Source organism: Chaetura pelagica, unplaced genomic scaffold (genome assembly GCF_000747805.2).
Source record: "Chaetura pelagica isolate M959 unplaced genomic scaffold, ChaPel_1.0 scaffold93, whole genome shotgun sequence".
Lineage (NCBI taxonomy): Eukaryota > Metazoa > Chordata > Aves > Apodiformes > Apodidae > Chaetura > Chaetura pelagica.
This window is the reverse complement of record NW_009952800.1, coordinates 104667-126636: the sequence shown is the minus strand read 5'-3', so window position 1 is coordinate 126636 and position 21970 is coordinate 104667. Positions and strand designations below refer to the sequence as shown.

The following is a 21970-nucleotide window of genomic DNA, read 5'->3' as shown; positions in this document are numbered from 1 at the left end:
ATCACTGTTTGCTTTTCTTTGGAGACTCATTAAGTCTTTTGGGATTCTTGGCAAAACCAAATGAATAATCAACAAAAAAGAGGAGTATGCTTTCCTTCTTACTTGCTGACTCATGCAGTGCAGATCAAAATTTTGTGCTGCTAAGACCTCTAATGTTCAGCAGTTCAAGGTTAATCTAGTAGTGACCAAATCCTTTGGGCAAGACTGATCCTGTGATAAACAGGAGAAGATATTGACTAGCAACCTGAAACATTGTCTTCTGTTACAGCTTAAAACTTTACAGTTTATTCTCTTAAAGAAAATGGACCAGTGACATGGGTAAAGCATAGTTACATGTAGGAACTGCAGCCCTCTGAGACATCACAGATCCCTGGTGAACAAAGTTACATCACAGCTCCTGCACAATCCTCTGTAGACTCTCTAACCTTGAGATGTGAGGTGACTGGGGTTAAGGGAATACAAGTTCCTGAGCTTTCAGCCCAGAAAACAGGCCCAGTTTTTTTATAGCCCTGTTCCTCACCTGCCCCCCTTAACAAAAAAAATACCTTCTTGTTCATTGGAATGACTTAGAGCTGTGAAGTACATTAAAGTAAAAAAAGCCCTGAGTGATAATGGGGTATGACCTGTATAGGGATTTGGAAATAATTAAAGTTGTTAATGAAATCTCTCTTTCTGATTACTGTTATATATAGGTTAATCCCAGTTAGCATACATCTTTTTATAGAAGCTGCCTTCCCCAGAAAGTATTTTACTGGTACTTGTCTGTGACTTTTCAGAAGGTTGTCCAGCTTTCTGATATTAAACCTGCTAAATAATGCAGGCTGAATTCATTTCAAGCTAGGAACAGCTATCCCATTATTTTGGGATGGGAGTCTGAAGACTTGGCAGCTGTCCTGAGAGCTTCCAACATCTTTGATTTGTCTGTGAGTTGCTAGTGTGGGATTTTCCTTTCCAAGTGTGGATATTAACTGCTAGGAGAATGAAGTAACCTACTCTGAGAAGGTAGAATGCCTTTTCTGAGGTTTCAGTGTCAAATGGACACTCTTGCCAGTCGATGGCACTCCAGATGCCAGGCAGCAAACTGGTGGGGAGGTAGGGGGGAGAGGAACTGTCTAATGTTTTTCATGAATGAGTTTAAAGACTCAGTCTACACCATCACTCAGTAATACTCCACTCTCCATTTCAAAGCACTCACAGTATCAGTATGTCATTTCAAGAGCATTTAAAATCCTTGATATATTCTAGTCTTAGCCTCAAGAAGTCAAAGGTCTGAGAGGTTTGAAGTGCATCTGCTGTGTTAAAAGCCTGTTATCTAACCTCCCCACAGCAGGTTGTTCTTCTAAAGCCTTGTTCCAGTCAAATAAGTTTTGTGTGTGTGGATGTGTGACACAAACAGACACAGCCTGTAGAATATAGTAGAGTTTAATTGATATCCTCTGGAGATGGAGAATCAACTGAAAAGGCACAGATCCAAACACAGCAGGGGGCCAGGCTGCCTGTGAGCCAATTCTCAAGCTTTGGGCAAGCTCATTTGGGCAGAGTGAAATACCAACACATTATTCATGGAAATAAGACCCATTAACAGGCAAAGCTCATGATTCAAAGAATCTAGTGCAGCACTTGCCATTAGGGGGTTTTGTTTTGCCACCTTCTTGTCCCCCAGCCCAGCCTTCTTCCTGTAAGGGGAAAAAACAGAGCTAATAAAAAGGTGCTGCTTGGAGGGGGAAAAAAGGGAGGAAAGCCTGAGTTTTGTCTTCAAGGTATCAACACTTCTGCTCTCAAGATTTTTGTTCCACTGGGTGTGAGGTATTTCTTTTATCCTTTAGCTCCAGGTTTTTCTTCCTTCCACCCTTGCCCCCAAGCTCTTCCACTCCTGTAGCCAAGCAGCCCTGTCTGTGTTTCACTTCTGCCCTTCTGCATCGTCTTCATGTCCCTTTCATCCCAAGGACTGCAGATGCTTTCGGGGTTCCTCCAGCTCAGTCTCCTGCCTGGTTATTCACCATATCTACTTGGCCAAGCCATTTGGAGTGCTGACAAAATGTCTGCCCAGCCTTCTGCTGAGGAATGTGCATATGCAGATGAGGGTGATGAATAATGCATCATTATAGGCACGGGCTTTGGTGAGCAAGTGGGGCTGAATGCTCGGCTGAGTACAAATGAAGGAGGATTCCTTTGAAAAGCAGCATCGTTAGGCTAAATGAACTTCAAAATGTGATGGCAGTGCAGTGTGGCTGCAGCTTTCACGGGTGGGTAATATTCAGAATAAACATTACAGGGCTGAAGAATGTGTTGGAAAGACCTACATTCAGGGCAGAGAGAAAGCAACATGGTTGATAAAAGCAGCACAAGCTGGTTAAGCAGCATCAGGCTAGGGGTGCAGGAAGATGTGTATGTGCACTTTTTCTCCTGCAGTGCTTTACCCACCTTGCTGTTTTTCCTTTTGCTGCTCCAGTTAAGCTCAAGAACCTCACCTGAATCACAATTCTTCTCATGTGTACCTAGCTGCTGTTACCAACACATCTTTCATAATCTTTTCTTTGCTTGAAAACTTGCTAAGTTCTGACTTGCCAGCAAAGGATGTCCTTCCTCTTCCCTAAATTCCCTCTCAGCTTCTAGGGGATGCCCCTCCAAATGCTGTCTACCAGCTGATGAAATATTTGCCTGTGCAACTCTCCCTTCCTACAGTTCAGAAACGGCCTTCCCCATGCTGACTCACTGCTTGAGTTTTCCTCTTGAAATTTCCTTTCAGCACAGCCATGAGATAGTTCAGTGAGCTAGTGCTTACTTAACTTTAATCATTCAAAGATGAAGCCAAAATGCAGGTATGAGATGGAAAAACTAGGAAATAAGCCTGCTCCCATAGGCTCTTGGCATAGGAAAGAGAAGCAAGACAAATTCTGGAGTTCCTGATTTATTTTTTTCCCTTGCTTAAGTGCCAAGTGGGCATTTGAAGTCTTTCATTTCAGCATGGTAGACTGTTAATAAGTGATCCTCAAAACATAGCAGTGAAGGTAAAATTGGAGAAAGGGAAGGAAAAACACCCCAAACCCCAGAGCAGTTATTTGTTTCAAGTGTGCACTTTTGAATTCAGTTCCTTACCTGTGGGTTTGAACCTGTCAGTCACACGTAGCTCTCTGGAGTGGCAGCCACGTGGATGCTCTTTGGTGCTGCAAAGCAGCAGCAGGAGAAGAGGGAACCAGATGCACAAAACAAAGCTCTAGTCCTTATGTTTCTGGTGCTTGTGCATTAGTTGAAAAGTGACACCAAGTCACAATGTACCTTTCTTCACTTCCTTTAGAGGATGAAACCTCATCAGTAATTAATGACAATGTCCATAATTTAGCATTACTTTAAATAACTCTGCAATTTATCTGGCACAGCACAGGGGAAGGCTGCAAAGTGCTATTTCTGCCATCGTGTCTGTTTCCCAGGAAACCTGCTTTTAACAGCTGCTTTGTTCTTTAGAACAAAGAATTTGTTGGGTTTTAGGTGGTTTTAAAGGAATTTGTGTCAGATGATTTGGCAGGGAAAGAAAAATGCAAATGCTTCTGAATATCAGTATCCATTGGGAGTGGCTGTGAAGAGGATTTTTTGGTTTAAGTTCAGCTGCCAAATGAAAGTGGGATTTCTTTTGGGGTTTTATCTAGGGCATTTTTATACTACTTAAAGTCTAAATCCACCTGCCTGATTGTATAATCAGGTTGATTTCTCAGTAATAGTGCAATTTAAATAATGACCAGTGCAGTGGTAAACTAATTCCAGCAATTTTAAAAGATGTCCAGCCTCAATTTTATACCTCTATTAATTTATATTTCACTGTATCAGGGAGAAACACAACTGTCTTTTTTTATTCTACAATCAACAGTTGCATGCTATGTAGGAATCACATCACAAGGTTCTTACAGTTCCTCAGTAGAGGTCAATGCTCTTATCTTCACATATTAAATTCCCAGCTAACTCAGACCAGCTTCTTGGCCTTTGCAGTTGTCACTTTATTGGTCTTTATATTTAAAATTGTGAAAATTGTCACGATCAAAACTGAACTAGGACATGCTCATGGGTGTAAGGGACCATAGCTAACCTGGGATAAACTGATAGCAAATTGAAATGACAAGAGTTTGGGATTGCCTGAGACACTGTTCAGGGCACAGACTGGTGGGGAAGGGGTCTGGAAGCTGGTGTGTTTTGTATTATTTAATTTCATAGTTGGGATACAGTTCCCAAAAAAGTGAGATCCTTTTGAAGCTCCTGTCAGCATTTCATCCTCATTTGAAACAAACAGAATGATGACACCATCTGGAGAAAAGTTACCCCTTTCTCAGATCTTTTCCTTCAATCCAAGCAAGCCAGGTCCTGGCAGGAACCTTGGTGCTATCATGCTGTGGCCTGACAAATGTCAGCAAAGCTGAACTCCAGAACTGATTAAACTGAGAGTGAAAACAGTGATTGATTGTTTTTTTCCATTGCACTCAGGGGTGTTTTTTGTCTGTCTGTACAGGCAGCAAGTCAGTCATGTTTTCCTGGAAGAGTTCAGTTAAGGCTAGAGCATATCCTTAGGCAATACTGAAGGTGATCCTATCTAGGCAGGAAAATACTGACTTTCTGGGGAACTGGTATAGGAAAAAGCAGAGCTTGTGGAGAGTATTGCTTAGGGGTAACAGCTACTGAGGATGTGCAGCTGGAACCAGCCTTGATGGTGAAAAGCTTAATTGTGTAACTCTGCAGATGAACCTTCTCTTTCTCAGAAAAAGTTACTGATTCCAGTTAGAGGAACAGGAATGGACTTGAGTTATCTGGTAACAAACCAAGGCACAGGAAAGCCCCCCTCTCTGCTTGTTTTCAATACTTATGTGCTTTGCATCCTCTCTCCTGCTGGATGTAAACAACCATCCTAGATCCTCATAACTCCTGAAACCAGACCCCTGAAGTAAGCTGAGCAAGGTTTGTGTGGGAGAAGACATCTTTTACCAGACCAACTGTCCCTGGGAGCATCAAAGGAGCTTTTGGGCTCCAAGTCTGAAATTCAAAGGCTGTTTCTTCAGTTTCAGACCTGAAAACAGGCCTGCTTTTCCAAAAGCTTTTCTGTTCCTCTTTGCTTGCTCCAGCAATGTCAGTTGGCTTCATAATAAATATTATACTTCTTTACTGAGCTTGTCTTGCTTTTATCTTCAGCTCATGGTGGCTGCAGCAGTGCTTCTGAAGCAGCTGATATGAAAGCACTGCTTACCTCAAAGGGATCTGTCTTGAAAATGATTGCATTTTAGTTTTCAAACCCAAGACTTGCAATGCTGAAACAAAGAATCATGTTTTTCAGAAGCAGGAAACACCAGACACTGTTACATACTTAATGAGAAGCTTTCTTTCCCTCCAAGTGGTGAATGTCTTATGTTCAGTAGTGGCTATACTGAAAACATACCTCTGATTTCTAGTGGACACTTGGAAGGACAGCTTTATATAGCATTCCAATATTATGGCAGTATTTTGAGTTTTATAAAAGGGTACAAATGGCTCCATCCCCTGTCCCTCCTCACTGAAAATATGTTGACATAGTCTCTGTGGGCAGGAAGATGTTTTTCTCAGGGCAGTGTATTGCCAGCATCCTGCTGCAACTGACCATCAATGGAACACTTTTTGGCAGATAATTGAACCCTGCAGTCACATTTTATCTCCATGTCCTGCTACTGGGATCAAAACTGGAGTGTCAGCCTTGCTAGACTGGATCCAGTGAGCTGCTCATTGCATTCTGTGTCCTGGCTCTGATGGAGATTCTGAGAGGCTTCACAGTGAGATAACTAACATGACAATGAGCCACCTTTTGAGAAACAAAAGGCAAGGATTAAAATTACAAGATGCTGTGAGACACACTGATGTCTTCATTCCAGAGAGCTAATGGTTGGTTTGTGCCCTGAATGCAGAGGGTTTCTGTCACTTCAGAAAGGTCAGGCTATATTGAGAAGATAACGGGGTACTGCATTGAGACTGTGCATTTTACTTTCTAGCTAGTTCAAAACCCTGTTCTTAGTTCTGTCATAGACTCATTTGGGTTGGAAGGGACCTTAAAGATCATCTAGTTTCAACCCCCCTGCATGGGCAGGGACACCTCCCAGCAGCCCAGGCTGCTCCAAGCCCCATCCAACCTGCCCTTCAACACTGCCAGGGATGGGGCAGCCACAGCTTCCCTGGGCAACCTGGGCCAGGCTCTCACCACCCTCACAGGGAAGAATTTCCTCCTCATGTCTCACCTCAATCTCCTTCTTCCAGTTTTAATCCCTTCCCCCTTGTCCTCTCCCTCCCTCCCCTTGTCCCAAGCCCCTCCCCAGCTTTCCTAGAGCCTCTTCAGGCCCTGGAAGGTGCTCTAAGGTCTCCCTGGAGCCTTCTCTTCTCCAGGCTAAACACCCCAACTCTCCCAGCCTGTCTCCAGAGCAGAGCTGCTCCAGCCCTCCCATCATCTCCATGCCCTCCTTTGGACTCAATCCAACAGCTCCATGTCTTTATGTTGGGTGCTCCAGCATTAGCCACAGGACTTCAGGTGGGGTCAGGAACATGGGATTGCTGTATCTTTAGGAGCAGATACATTGCTCAGATGCACTGCAGTAATTTTACTCCTTCTCCTGACACAGCCCAGCTACGTCGGGGAGTTGGGGCCTCCAGGTCGCAGCGCTTTGGACAGCGTGGAGATGGCCTATGCTCGGCAGGTGAGTGGAGATGGCCAAACACACCCAACCTTGGGCTTCTTCAGGGTGGGGAAGCCCCAGATCTGTGAGCAGAGTGTGTAGTGAGGTATGGCAGGGATCTGCCCGTGGTTAAAATGCTGTTGGAAAACACAGAAATGTAGCTTGACTTTCTTTAAGAGCATACTTATCTGTCTGCTGCAGGATCAGAAGGAGATTCTGAATGCCATGTATGACTGGAAAAGTTATACATGCTTGAATAATAAACCTTACCTCTTTTGACATTAAAAAAAGTGTTTTAGAACTCCTGTCAATGTGTAATAGTATGTAAGTGAAGACTTGAAGGCTTTATTTTCTCTTTATTCTGATGAGCGTGTGTAGGAAAAAACACATTGAAGTCTTAATCCTGATGTTTGTCAAATTATATCCTGTTTTAATAGCATCATTTTTAAGAAGCTTTAGTGCATCAGCTATGAATTGATATGTCTGGTGGCATTAAAGTTCCTCTGAAAATTTTCAGGGAAAGCTGATAAACCTTTACATAACCAATTTGTTACTTTTGTTGTTTGTGATGAGCTGTTTACCAGCACTCTTGGAAACAAAATGAAAGAGAAGCACTTGATTTTTTTCAAAATGGAATCTGTAAAGCTGTGCAGACAAAGCCTTGCCTAATTTGCACACAATGACTGTGGTAGTTTGCCTTGGCTTGAGCTCTGCTGAGCCAGACAGCATGTACAGCTGGTTTTCTGTCTGAGCCCAGTGATGGGGACTGTGAAGAAATGAATTGCAAAGTAAGATGCTGATAAAGTGTATATTTGATTTTGTGGTTCATGCACCTTAATTTGTTTCATCTCTCCTGTAGTTTTCCTATGTTCTTTCTTGTGGCATTAGTAGATCCATCCTTTGAGGCTGACAGCATTGGCCCCTGATGTTCTGTGGTTATGGAAGGCTCAGGCTCTCCAGCAGTGCTAGTTCCAGGGGTAGCAGCAGAGTCCCAGTGTTCTCCCTGTGGGTGGGCAGGTGGGTTTTGGGCACGGTTCCAGGCTTGCAGGCATGTGTGGCCAGGCTTCTGCCACCAAAACACTTGGTGCAGCCACTGTGTAGTTCCCAGCAAATCCTCTGGAGAAGCAGGCTGGGCTGAGCTTCCCTTGGCAGCTCCCTGCTGGAGTGCAAAAATCCCAGGGCTTCAGTGCTGGATATTGGGGTCCTGTGGATCTTGGTGGGTTGTTAGGAGTCCTAGAGATCAGGCACTCATGCTCAAAGTAGGACCATTCTTCATGTCCAGTTCAAACTGTTTCACAGAGATGCACTGAAGCCCACGTGTACTTCACTGCTGCTAGATTCTGGTTGCAATCCTGAGCTCTGCATCTTGTTGCATGTTGGAGTAGAGGGACTGAATGCCTTTCTAGCACTGAGAATGATTGTTTTCAGAGAGAGCTGGAAGGTCTTTGAAGTGAGAATGGAATAAACCAGAGCAGAAGTAGCTAAATTAAGACCAAGATTTAAATCAAAATGGTGTGTGTCTTTGTTTAAAGGCAGGTTTGGAAGGGTCAGGTTTCTGTTCTCACTTTCTTGTGTCAGATCCCCCTGAATTCTGCCACAAACCAGTAGAATTCTGTTTCTTTTATATCAGCAGGGAGGAAACTGCCATGCAGGGGACTATCACAGCCATCCAGTTGTCAGGTCTAGGTCTCTTCTGAGAGCTGCAGTTAGTCTGACAGGGCATTCAGAGCAGTGCAGAACCCCTGACCAGCTGGATTGCTGCCTGCCTTCAGGCAGGCCTGGGGCTTTCCTGTGTTCTGGAAGCAGGGCTGGTGCCACATTGTCCCTCTTGTGTTGGATTAGAAGCAGCTCATGTGGGAGGGAAGCAGAAGGGACTTGCTGGGGACGCTCTGTTCTTGAAGGCTGGTTCAGATTTTGCTGCTGTGGCTGGGGAGTTGGGGGGAAAGGGAGTAATGCATATTGTTCAACTTGCTTACTTTCAATCTATTTCAGATTTATATTTATAATGAGAAGATAGTGAATGGACACCTGCAGCCTAACCTGGTGGACCTTTGTGCTGCTGTTGCAGAACTGGATGATAAGGTACTGCCAGGGAGTTAAGAGAAGGAAATGTGTTTAATCTGAGCTCAGCTGTGATTAGCAGCCTGCTGACATGGGTGGAAAAAATACTGATATTGCCAAAAAAATAAAATGCATGGCTCCACAGAAAACACAGAGCCAATCCTGAAATCTGGTTGCAGCAGGGCCCACCTGTGATGAACTTGGTCATGGTGAAAATTTCTTAACACAGTGAGGGAGAAAAGAACCTGCTCTCTCTGCAGGTCCTGTCGTGAGTGATGAGCTGTTGGGAGGGGGGAAATTGCTTTTCATTTTAAATGGGTTCTGTTGCCTTTGGTTTTCAAAAGGTGGCCTCCTGATATCCTTTGAATATATTTAGCTGTAGGTGGAGGGTCTTCAATGAGACACTGCTGGAGCTGAAGTAGGCTCCCTAGCAAAGTGTAAAGCCCCTAGGATTGACTTGAAACCAGTGATCTGCCAGCTTTTCCCTTTTTTTGTTCCCACTCCTTTCATTCTGTTGCTTTGATCCACCCCCAAAAAAAACAAATGCACAAACCTGGCTTCCTTCCAGAAATGCTTGGAAGAGAATAGGGCAGGAGGATCAAGTATTGAAAAAAAAAAAGGTGTTGCAAAGGGGGGAGAGAAAAAGCTGAGGGGCAAATGCTTCAGTCAGATCTGAATTCCAGACATGCATCTTTTGCTTTGAAACAGCTCTGTTCATTTTGCAGGGAACACCACGGTGGGTTTCAGTGTTCCTGCTGCTTTGAAGCACTGAGATCAAACACCTGCCCTTGCTGGAGCTAACAGGGCTGTTGCTCCTCAGGGTTTTGCTGTTTCAGCAGGCAAATTCTAGTCCTGTAGCTACTGAGACAGTCTCATCCTCATGGATGAGCAGACTTGGATGGCTTTCAACGTATTTTTTATTCAGACCTGAGTCTTTGTCCAAGTGATCAGTGTCCTTCAGACATTTCTCACCACAGCTGATTGCTCAGCTTCATGATGCCAGCCAGAACAATTGCTTGTATGGAAAGTTGATGTTGTGTTTGTTGAGTGAGAGGTACAAGCTGGAAATGGGAAGGAGGCTGAGCACCAAGTGGCTTGATGGGGCTTGGGGCAGTCTGGTCTAGCTGGAGATGTTCCTGCTTATTGTAGGGGGGTTGGACTAGATGACCTTCCGACCCAAGACATTCTATAGTTCTGTAAGTTTTGGAAATGATTGTTGATATCCTGGTTGACAATTGCAGGTGCAATATTTATAGCCAACTTCTTGTGCAAGAACCATGCAGAGGAGCTGGGAGGTCTCAGTTCTGCACGACAGGGCTTAGCTTCACGACCGTGTCCAGTATCTCCATTACAAAACTGATGGTGCTTTTATGCTTTTCTTAAGCATCAAAACAGTGTTGTTTGTTCCCCTCTGAACTAATGCCTGCTGCATGGGATGGCTTGTTTGTAGAACATCTCTGAGATGTGGGCCATGGTGAAACAAATGACTGACGTGGTGCTGGTGCCCGCCAGCGACGCCCTGAAGGTGAGGACCAAGATGGAAGTGCGGATGGAGTTTGTGAGGCAGGCTCTGCACTACCTGGAGCAGAGGTAAGTGTGCTCTGGTGAGAGCCAGAATGACTCTGTAGTGCACACAGACACATGAACACATCAGCTCCCTCTTGCTGCTCACTGAAATGTTTCCTGTCTTCTCTGTTCTGTTCAGTCGCTTGAATTATGAAACTGTTCTAGTTAAGACACAAAGACCTTTCATTCTTTCTTCTGTGTTGCCCTTAAACATTCTATATCTGTTACAAGGATAAGTGAAGATTTTTCACTTGTGGAAAGAGATCTGTTTCCCCTCTGCAAAAAAGGCTTGATTTAAAAAAAAAACCCAACAACAAAACAAAACCCACACTTTGCTTATAACTTCATTCCTAGCAGGAATAGGCCAATACTGGGGTGTTTCCCTGCCCCACCAGCTCCTCACACATCCTGATGCTCACAGCTGCACTTGGATTAGTTGCTTTGGAGCAGCTGTGGTCTTAACCAACTGAAGAGCATGTGCTTAATTCACCCATGCTGTTGGTTATTGAGATAAACTGAGTCTTGCCTGTGTTCAGCACAACCTTTCAGTTTATTTATAGTCTGGTGGTCTACTGAGTGCTGCAGGGAGGAAAAAAAAAGAACTTCATGTCATTTATTGTTGCTGCAATTATAGGTATTCCTTCACCGTACAGATTTTTGAGACTCTTGCTTCTAAATATGAATCTTTGTTCAATTATCCTCCCATGGTTAAGGGCTTTGATGTGTTATTTTAGGTGTTCTCAAAACTGCCTTGGCTAGTTTCTCTAAATTCCCTTTTCCTCATTTCTCCTGAGTCCATTTATAGTGGTCCAATAGGGCAGGGAGGAAAGACAAACATATCTGAGTGTTTAACTGTTCTTTGTGACAGGATTGAGAGTTAAAGCACTAAGGATGGAAAGACTTTTTGCCAGTTAAGGAACTGAGTTTAACTTAGTACTGAGAGAACCTAATGAGAGGAACCTCCTAGTAAACTTGAACCTGGAGCAGTACACCAGTGACTCCAGACACAGTGTCTCTTGGGACTGCTGAGTGTAAGGATCTTCCTAAAGCAACAAGTTTTTGCCTCATTTTGTTGTAATGATAATTTTGGAACATCAAGGTAATTTGCTTTGCTAATTTGAATTGCTAATTCTGTCAGATCCCAGAGGATGTTTTTGCAGTGAAATGTATTTCAGTTCATTTACCTTTGGGTTTGTTGGTGGTGTTTTTCAGTTACAAAAATTACACCTTTGTGACAGTGTTTGGAAATTTACACCAGGCCCAGCTGGGTGGAGTCCCAGGGACCTACCAACTGGTCCACAGCTTCCTGAACATCAAACTCCCTGCACCTGTCCCTGGCCTCCAGGTATGTCCATCACCTTCAGCAACTCAGGGAAAAGAATAACAATGTAAAGCTGGTTGTTCCAGCCCAGCTAGGAAACTAGTGCAGCTTCCAGTGGTTTTTATATTGGTTAAACTGCTTTTAGGGGCAGCAGACCCTTCTGTAGAATTTTTCAGTAGGAAAATGGAAGGTAGTAGCCAAGATCACTTTGAGTTCAGAGCTCATCCCAATCAGTAGTTTTGAGTTCTAATTTCTAGAAATGATCAGCTCTTCTGCTGGTCTTTATGGATCAAGCAAATATTAAAACATGTGGTGCTGTAATCTCCCTTGTTTGGCTTTTTCTTTGCACTTACTGTAAGATGGTGACTCCAGTTGTTGATGTCTAAACATTTAATGAATTATGTGAATTGTAGCTGGGATGTTTTATGAAGGAGTCTGAATAAAATCCTGCAGGAAGTGCACAGCTGTACCTATCAAATGACCAGATAAGCAGGCAGGCTGGGCTGAAAAATGAGTTAAAAATTAAATGAGAATATACTAAATTATAACATCAGAGACCACCTAGTTGAGGTGGTCCCTATCTTCCAAGATCCAAGGTCAGTTTGGTGTCTTCCAGTTTCAGTACAGATGTTTTTAACCCCTCTGTGGTCTAATGCCAGTCCACGTCCTGGGTGAGGAGGGTGTTTGCTGGGATTGTCAGAACCTCTCTCAAAATCTGGGCAAGCAGAGGACATCCCCATCCTCTGCTGCCAGGATATGTGCAGCTTTCACAGGACTTAAACCTCAGGACCTCTGGCTTCTGGAACACAAACAGCATTTTTTTTACCAAAATCAAGATGTGGGTGTAAGGGCAGAAATAACAAGGCAAAGGATGAAGAACAATGAATTCAAATATGCTGCTTTTTCTTTTAAAAAAGGTAAATTCTTTCTTTTCAGGATGGTGAGGTGGAAGGACATCCTGTCTGGGCACTGATTTACTACTGCATGCGTTGTGGAGACCTAACTGCTGCCATGCACGTGGTGAAAAAGGCACAGCACCAGCTGGGAGAGTTTAAAACCTGGTTCCAGGAGTACATGCACAGCAAAGACAGAAGGTGATTAAGAAATGAGTGAAGTAGTCAGTGCCTTGGTAAAAATCTAAGCAGCTCAGCTCTTCTGGTGTTGATGGCTGCCTGGTGTTTATATTAGCTATCTAAATTACATGTCAGAAGTTTGCATATTTTAATTTGTCTGAGGGTACAAGAAATAGAATGAAAACATTATGACAGTATTTCATGATGAAGATGGAAGTATCTCTCCTAGAAGACTTCATGGTACAATGACCTGCTCACTTGTTAGTTGCTAACCCAAAGAGTTCCAAACACTTTCTGAGCATTTTTTTCTGAAATGATGAAATAGTGTCACAGAATCACAGAATCTTAGGGATTGAAAGGGACCTGGAAAGACCATCCAGTCCAACCCCCCTGCCAGAGCAGGGGCACCCAGAGCACATCACACAGGAATGTGTCCAGGTGGGTTTGAATGTCTCCAGAGAAGGAGACTCCACAGCCTCTCTGGGCAGCCTGGCCCAGGGCTCTATCCCCCTCACAAGAAAGAAGTTCTTCCTGATATTCACATGGAACCTCCTGTGCTCCAGTTTGCACCCACTGCCCTTTGTCCTGTCACTGGACATCAGTGAACAAAGCCTGGCTCCCTCCTCCTGACACCACCCTTTACATATTTGTAAACACTGATGAGGTGGCCCCTTAGGCTCTTCCAAACCCAACAGACTCAGCTCCCTCAGCCTTTCCTCAGCAGGGAGATGTTCCCCTCCCTCCAGCATCTCTGTGCCTCTGCCCTGGGCTCTTCCCAGCAGTTCCCTGTCCTGTTGAACTGAGGGGCCCAGAACTGGACACAATATTCCAGATGCAGCCTTACCAAGGCAGAACAGAGGGGCAGGAGAACCTCCCTTGACCTACTAACCACCCCCTTTCTAACCCACCCCAGGATGCCATTGGCCTTCTTGGCCACAAGGGCACATTGCTGGCTCATGGTCACCCTCCTGCCCACTAGGACCCTTTCTCCTGCTCTCCAGCAGGTCAGCCCCCAGCCTGTACTTGTACCTGGGGTCAGACATCATCTCACCTACTGCAATATTACTTGACCCCCAGAGAAGGGATCTTAATTTTTGTTTCCCTTCATTACTTTAGTTACATGTTTAAATTCACTGGTGCACGATTTTTACCTACAGATTGCAAACAAAAAGTGCAGGAAACATCAACCAGTGCTTTCTGTCATCACCCCTTTGCTGTGAATTGGCCCCTGTTGACATTGATTTGTACCCCTCAGACAGGGAAAGATGAGGTTCATGTCTTCTCAAGCTTTTGTTTGGTCCTCAGACTGTCCCCAGCCACAGAGAACAAACTGCGTCTTCACTACAGACGAGCTCTGAGGAACAACACTGACCCGTACAAAAGGGCTGTTTATTGCATCATTGGTCGTTGTGACATCACTGATAACCAGAGTGAAGTTGCTGACAAAACAGAAGATTATCTTTGGTTAAAAGTGAGTGTGGGGTTGGGCTGGTGTTTGGTGGGTTTTCTTTTTAGACCTGTTCTTAAAAAATAATAATGAAAAAAATGGTGGTGTATTTCATAGAAAGGTTGGAAGGGACCTTACAGATCATCTAGAACCAACCCCCTGCATGGGCAGGGACAACTCCTACCATTCTAGGCTGCTCCAAACCCCATCCAACCTGCCCTTCAACACTGCCAGGGATGGGGCAGCCACAGCTTCTCTGGGCAACCTGGGCCAGGCTCTCACCACCCTCACACCAAGCAATTTCCTCCTCATGTCTCACCTCAATCTCCCTCTTCCAGTTTTAATCCCTTCCCCCTTGTCCTCTCCCTCCCTGCCCTTGTCCCAAGTCCCTCCCCAGCTTTCCTGGAGCCCCTTCAGGCACTGGAAGGTGCTCTAAGGTCTCCCTGGAGCCTTCTCTTCTCAAGAATGAACACCCCAACTCTCTCTCAGCCTGTCTCCAGAGCAGAGCTGCTTCAGCCCTTGGATCATCTCCATGCTCTCCTTTGGACTCAATCCAAAGCTCCATGTCCTTCTTGTGTGTGGGGTCAATGTGATGAATGTGCAGGTAGCAAAGAGCTGGGGCCCAAGTCCCAGGGCTGCTCTGTTCCCCTCTGCACTATCAGATGTTAATTTGGGAATGTTTCTCTTTGAAAGTGTCACATCCTTCATTTGACACTGATCTTTGTGAGCTCTTTTTGCAAGTAGTGGCAGCTACTGGTTAGTGTTAGCTAGTTAGTGAGGATCCTTTGGGTTTTCCTTTCTGGATGGATGGATGATGGCTGCAACATTGGTGTCAGTTGGCAGAACATGCTGTGTAGTCCTTATGGTTGTGGTTTGGGGCACAATAGATACTGGTCAGTACCCATTTCTTTCCTTTAGTAGGAAGAGGGAGTAGAATGATGTCTTTTTGTTAAGATTGGGTTAAAAATACTGCTTTTAATGATTGCTTAGTGAGCATTCAGAGTCCCAACAGCAGAGTTTGATGGGATGGATGGACACAAAAGGACCCTTGGGTTGGATGCACGGAAGCTTTCCTTCTCAGCAATGGATAGACCTGATGTGACTAGTCAGTTGGTCAAATATTAGGAGGGGCTTTAGATGGAACAAAGAGGAGTGCATCCCTTGTGCAAGGCGAAGCTGAAATGTCTGTGCTTCTCTTTTTGGGTGTGTTTTTCAGCTGAACCAAGTGTGTTTTGATGACAATAGTGCCAGTTCTCCACAAGACCGGCTGACGTTGTCGCAGTTCCAGAAGCAGCTGCTGGAAGACTATGGTAAGAAACCAGGAAGAGATGTGTTATTTGGGTTCTGCTTTGGGCACCTTCCAGTTGTTTTTACCCAAACCTCAGACTCCCCATAAAACCTTATAGCTCTCCACTAGTGACAGGCATCTTCAGGGTGTTCACAGTCATGGAATGACCTGGGTTGGAAGGGACCTTAAAGATCATCTAGTTCCAACCCCCTGCATGGGCAGGGACACCTCCCACCAGCCCAGGCTGCTCCAAGCCCCATCCAACCTGCCCTTCAACACTGCCAGGGATGGGGCAGCCACAGCTTCCCTGGGCAACCTGGGCCAGGCTCTCACCACCCTCACACCAAACAATTTCCTCCTCATGTCTCACCTCAATCTCCCTCTTCCAGTTTTAATCCCTTCCCCCTTGTCCTCTCTCCATAATCATCTCCCAGACAATCAAGATGAAGTCACTTGGACTATTCAAAACACACAGAACTTGATTCTCTGCAGCCTCACTCCCACATCTTTAAGGTCCCTTCCAACCAGGATGATTCTATGAAAAGTGACTGTCAGTGATCTCTGGTGGCAAAAGCATTTTCACTTATGCCCTGTGTGTTGTATTTTGGTTTTTTTTTTCCCCAGGGGAATCCCATTTTGCAGTGAACCAGCAGCCTTTCCTCTACTTCCAAGTGTTGTTCTTGACGGCGCAATTTGAAGCTGCAATTGCTTTTCTCTTCCGGACGGAGCGGTTGCGTTGCCACGCTGTTCATGTTGCCTTGGTCCTCTTTGAGTTAAAATTACTCCTGAAATCATCTGGGCAGAGTGCACAGCTGTGTAAGTCCTGCACATTTACTCGACAATAAAGGAGTATTTTCTGAGCCCTTCCAGTACCCTCTAGAAGCTGCCAGGTCTAGGTCGTCAATCGAGCAGCGTTGATAGGAACAGTCTTCAAATGCTTCGTAGCTTCAGTTGTATGAGAGCTCTGGGTTATGGCTCTGACCAGGTTGAGATGAAGGTGTGAGGAGTGTTCCCAGGGACTGGGCTCTCTGACACTGCTGTTTGACATTGCAGTAGGCCACGAAGCTGGTGACCCCCCTGGCATCAGGCGTCTCAATTTTGTGCGGCTTCTGATGCTTTACACCCGCAAGTTTGAATCCACGGATCCAAGGGAAGCTCTGCAGTATTTTTACTTTCTCAGGTAGGAGATTTTCTCCTAGTTATTACTGGTTAGTTATTCTTACCTGTTAAGTCTTCAGAATCAGGAGTACCTCCCTCCTTCCCTCTCTTTTGTAGGAATGAGAAGGACAGCCAAGGGGAGAACATGTTCTTCCGTTGTGTTAGTGAACTAGTAATTGAGAGCAGAGAGGTACGTTGGGCCATGTTTTGCCTTCCCTCCTTAAACTGAAATTCATGTCTTCATTGAAATCTTGATTAGGCAAGACAGTCTTAAACAGCTGTTTACTCACATGACCATATGTTTAAGATACTTCATCACATATTCTTGCCTGTTTTTATGTCAAATAATGTTGATGTCGATCACAGTTTTACATTCAGCCATCATTGTACATAGTAAATATGTTGTGAAATGTGTGCAATTCACCTCTCTCTTTTTGTTTCCTCTTTTCTTACTCTACATCTGTGTGGATATAGTTTGATATGATTCTTGGAAAGCTGGAAAACGATGGTAGTAGGAAGGTGAGTTGACAATTTCTGGTTTTATTTCACATTAAAAAGTACAAACCATGTGTGATTTCCAAAGCAGTCATGAGGTTGTCTTGCTTTTCTTCATTTTTCCACTAGCCAAGTTATTTGTTTGAATAGATACAAGTTCTCCAAGTAGGAGAGAACAGTCTGTGACCTGCCCTAACAGAAGACAGGTCAGGAACTGCAGGACAAAGTCTTGCCCTTGTGAACAACTGATGTCACTAAAGAAACAAATGGCATCAGGTAACTTCAGTGAGGTCAGAATTTCATCTTTACATTGGAAATGGAATTTAGTACATGGTAGGAAAAAGCACTGAGGAAAAATGGGTTGCTTGTAAGTGGGTGTGAGGCTGTTGTGCTGACTAAGGGGGATGTGTGTATGAAAACTATATGACATTATCCTCATTCACCTTAGAGGAGAAAGGTATTGCAGCCCACTCAACATGCTTGTCATGAAGGGAGCTCTCAGCCCACACAGCCACACTCATCTTTCCTTTCCATATAGATGAGGGTAACATTGGATCAAAGAGCAGCCATTTAGTTGTGCTGGATCTTCCTTGTGCTGGAAAAGCAATAATCTAAAAGTAACATGTAAGTTTACATGGTCAGAAGATAAAGGAAACCTTAAAATTTCACCTGAAAAGAGTGCAAGGAAATGATGAAAACTTTAGATCCTGAAGTTTCTCTGCTTGCTGCAGTAATTTGGGAGGCTTCCTGTGTAAAGCAGGCTCCAGAATCATGCAGGTCTTACTTTTAAGGTTAAGGCTCATGCTGCAATCATTGCTACTGTCAAGAAAAAAGTTCTTTCTGGCAGGGTTTTCTTTTATATGTTGTTCTTCAGTCAGTTTAAAAGCAGTGAGATTGCACACAGGACAGCCAGGAGCCTTGGTAATCTTTACCAATATTTTTTTCATTTCAAAGTTCTTTGTTTTTAGATGATACCATTAGTGGTGAATCCTGTTTTCTTGGCTTTACTCAATTCCTTTTAATGCTGCCATTTCATTTATCTATGTAGGATTTCACTTGCAACCTGTCCTGCCAACATCCACAAACAGCATCCCTGGAGACCCTGGCACATTAAATGGTGAAGTCTTCTGTGTTTTCTTCTCCTCTGTAACATGTCATCAGCAATTAAAATAATTCTGAATTTGACTTGTTATCTGGGTCATTTTGAAAGAACCTGGGAAGCACAAGATGTCTTGGTTCTGACTGTGGTTTGGAGAAAGTCTCTCTCACTCTTTTTATTTTTAACAGGTCCATTTTGTGCATTGCCCAGAAAATGTACAGGCCATTCTAATCATAATCCAACATGTAAAATATTCATTGCCTTGTCAGAATGTTGGGTAGTTTTGAAACATTCTGATTTCTCCTTTTGTCTCATCTGTTTAGCCTGGAGTAATAGACAAGTTTACAAGTTACACAAAACCCATTATTAACAAAGTGGCATCTGCAGCAGAAAATAAAGGATTATTTGAAGAAGCTGCCAAACTCTATGACCTTGCAAAGGTAAATATCTTCTATGTGCTGCCTTAAATATCTACCTGCTTCACCTTTTCCCCCTCTCAAACATTCTCCCTGTGATCAGGAGGTTCATTTCAGCTTGGAGATTTGAATTGCCCATATGCAAGCTGGTTATTTCTGCTGCTATCAAAGCAGAGCCATTGGCTGCACGGAGAGAGGGGTTTCAGGGAGCAAACCCAGATGAATTGCACTCCAACTCCTTCTGATTTAAGACATCTTGGTTCTTGATCCACCTTTTGAAGAGGTTGCCCCTCATCTGATTTTATTCTGGCTAGTGAAGTTACCTTCTCATTTCGTAGATGTCAAATTGAAACCTAAAGTACTTCAGGCTTTATATTGAATAATACTCTTGTTTCCTCTTGAAATACACTTCAAATGAAAGTGGATACAACCATAGACACTGTTTCAGAGGAAAATTAGGGTAAAAGATCCTGTGATTCTGTAAAATACTTCTCATGAGCCAGCAACATTATGTTGCTCATGGCTAATATGATCTTGACTCTTCATGGCGGGGAAGCACCTCTGAGCTTACATTAGGCACCACTGCCCGAGACCTTTCTGCATTCTCAATGAGATCAAAGCACTAAGTCCTATCATGCTCCTTTTGTTTGCATGTAACTTGAATACCAACAGAACCCTGACAAAGTGTTGGAGCTGATGAACAAGCTCCTCAGCCCCGTGGTTCCCCAGATTGGCACTCCCCAGTCCAACAAGGAGCGCCTGAAGAACATGGCCCATTCCATTGCTGACAGGTAAGACATGGGGGGGCAGGACTGGACCTGACTGGCAATTCCTGACTTTATTTCTGCTGGCTGGGCTGTGACATCTACTGCAATGTGCTGAGGAGGTCAGAGGAGAGGTCAGAATTTCCCCTGTCCTGCTGGCTTGCAGTGCTGAAACATAATCCACAGGGGTAGGTCAGGCAAGAAGCTTTATCTGTAGGTGAAGCAGGAAAAGGGAACTGCAGGATTGGCAGCTGGAGACAGTGTCTGTTGAGGAGCAATAAATAGAACAAATTGTATGGTTTTAGATTATTTTCAAAGCAAAATATCATAACAGTTTCAGAATCACTGCACAGAAATCACTTTTCTTGGAACAGTGTTGAGAGGGCACCACAAAACCCAGTCATTCTGACCTGTACCAGCAGAGCAGGGAGTTCAGCAGCTGTTTGAAAACTTTATTTCACTGCTGCTTTGATGAGAGGGAAAAAGGGAAGATGTAAAAGCTGAGGGGTGGATGTGGCTGGTGTGGCCAGTGGACATGGCTACAGCCTGTTCCTTAAGGAGAATGCAGTGTGATGTTTGGGAAAGAGAGATGGGAATGATCAAAAGGAGTGTCAGCTGTGGTGTTGGTGTGCTAATTAGGGCATGTGCTGGAGAGAGAGTAGTGCTCAGGATTCATTAGCAGCTACAAGTTAGGAGTATCCTGCTTCTGAAAGGTTGCAATTGCAAAAGAACTTTGGGATTTTTAAAATCATCAGCTTTTGGTGCATCTTGTCACAGTGACAATGCCCATAGTTCTTTTGCTTGTACAGCCCCTGCCCTGCAGGTCTCTGGGTCCTCTCACTGTTTTCCCTGTGAATATGGGAAGTGTAAACATTTACAAAGAACCAAATGCTGGATTTGGTGGAAAACTAGAAATAAAAATAGTGTTTCAAAACCACAACCTGTGAATCTCCTCCCTCCTGTCTAAGGAAAATTAAAGCTGTCCATTGTGAGCTGCCTTCTGTCCTTGTGCTTGTTGCCTCCACTTCCAGGAACTGCAAGAACACTTTGAGAAATGGTTGGCCATTCTGCACAATAAAATTGCAAACCAATTTGTTTCAGGTACAAAGCTCAGGGGATAAGTGCAAAGAAATCTGTGGACTCCACATTCTATCTTCTGCTAGACTTAATCACCTTTTTTGATGAGTATCATGCCGGTCACATCGACAGAGCCTTTGATGTAAGTTTCAGGAGTTGTGTTTGAAGTGCAGCCTTCCTAATGCCCCTTGAAAGCCCAGAGTGTCTCAAATAACATCACTTGAAAAATTAGATTTAATGAGATAGAAGGTGATAGGAATTGAAAAATGTGTTTCTTCCCCTGTTGAGAATTGGGAAGATCTTTCTGGAGCTGGTTTGAAGACACTGGGCAAAATATTCCTGCTCCTCAACTGAGGAGATGAATAAATTACAGTGAGATTCTTTGTCTTGAATGGAACCAGGAGAATTTCATTAACACTTCAAAAACATGCTTTATTAGTACATGGGACAGAGAATGGTGATTATCTACCCTGACCTCTGCTTGTCTTTTTGAAGATCATTGAACACCTGAAGCTTGTTCCCCTCAGCCAAGATTGTGTAGAGGAGAGAGTTGCTGCCTTCCGGAATTTCAGTGATGAAGTAAGTCAAGTCTCTTGATTTTTAACTTCCAAAAGCTGCTTCTTTGCTAAAAGAATCTTAAAATCTTGTAATCCCATCTTTCATGGTGCAACAGGATGGGATTACTTTGCATTTGTACCAATATTCTCTTGGGCTTGCAATGTTTTCTCCTCTTTGTAGCACTAGAATTCCCTCCCCAGAAATGCTGCCTCCATTTTGCAGAAGGCATCTGCAGATCTGAATCTCTCTGAACTTACTGAGTTTGAACCAAGAATTTGGGATATTGAAAAGTTTCTGCTGTGCTTGCTGACTTAGTTCTTCTGTGTTCTTAATGGTCACTGAGCATTTGTGGGGTTTGTTGTGTTCCCTCCAAATTAGAGGAACTCATGGATTTGTGTGGTAGCAGATGAATCATAAGGGAAGGTTGTCATTGCTCTGGAAAGGTTCTAACACTTCTCTTTTAGTCAGTATTTGGGTGTATTTGGATGATATGGGGGTTTTTATATTTGGGTGCTTTAGGGTTTTTTATATTTGGGCTCTTTGGAGGTTTTTCTATTGGGGTGCTTGGGTTTTATCTGCTATCAGACATGAAGGTGCAGCTCTTCTGCCTCTCTCTCACAACTCTGGGGAACATTTCTGCCAGGTGGTGCCATCTCAGCAGGGGCAACCATGAAATGTGTGACTGTTGGTTGAGTAAATACCAACCCCAGCTCCCACTGCTTGGCTTTCTCATGTCACATAACAAGCCTAAAGACTCTCTCAACCTGCTTTTCATTGCAATCTATAAATGTATTCATTTTTTTCCTTCTTTGTGTAGATCAGACACAATTTATCTGAGGTCCTGCTTGCAACCATGAATATTTTATTCACCCAGTATAAGAGGATGAAAGGCACCAGCCCAGCCACTCCAGCCAGGCCCCAGCGGGTGATGGAGGACAGAGACTCGGTAAGATTATCATCCTCATTGGGGTTT

General features: G+C 44.0%; 1 protein-coding gene across 1 annotated transcript in view; it reads left to right on the top strand.

Moving 5' to 3' along the window:
* NUP93 (nucleoporin 93kDa) overlaps window positions 1-21970 on the top strand; it is a 71740-nt gene that overhangs the window by 45503 nt on the left and 4267 nt on the right. Inside the window, exons 5-20 of the mRNA XM_009994898.1 lie at window positions 6621-6695; window positions 8667-8756; window positions 10186-10325; window positions 11514-11646; window positions 12559-12716; window positions 14001-14166; window positions 15359-15452; window positions 16055-16246; window positions 16484-16610; window positions 16706-16778; window positions 17063-17107; window positions 18506-18622; window positions 19271-19389; window positions 20464-20581; window positions 20935-21018; window positions 21815-21943. Coding sequence (XP_009993200.1) covers window positions 6621-6695; window positions 8667-8756; window positions 10186-10325; window positions 11514-11646; window positions 12559-12716; window positions 14001-14166; window positions 15359-15452; window positions 16055-16246; window positions 16484-16610; window positions 16706-16778; window positions 17063-17107; window positions 18506-18622; window positions 19271-19389; window positions 20464-20581; window positions 20935-21018; window positions 21815-21943 — 1860 coding nt within the window. The remainder of the gene's footprint in view (window positions 1-6620; window positions 6696-8666; window positions 8757-10185; window positions 10326-11513; window positions 11647-12558; window positions 12717-14000; window positions 14167-15358; window positions 15453-16054; window positions 16247-16483; window positions 16611-16705; window positions 16779-17062; window positions 17108-18505; window positions 18623-19270; window positions 19390-20463; window positions 20582-20934; window positions 21019-21814; window positions 21944-21970) is intronic.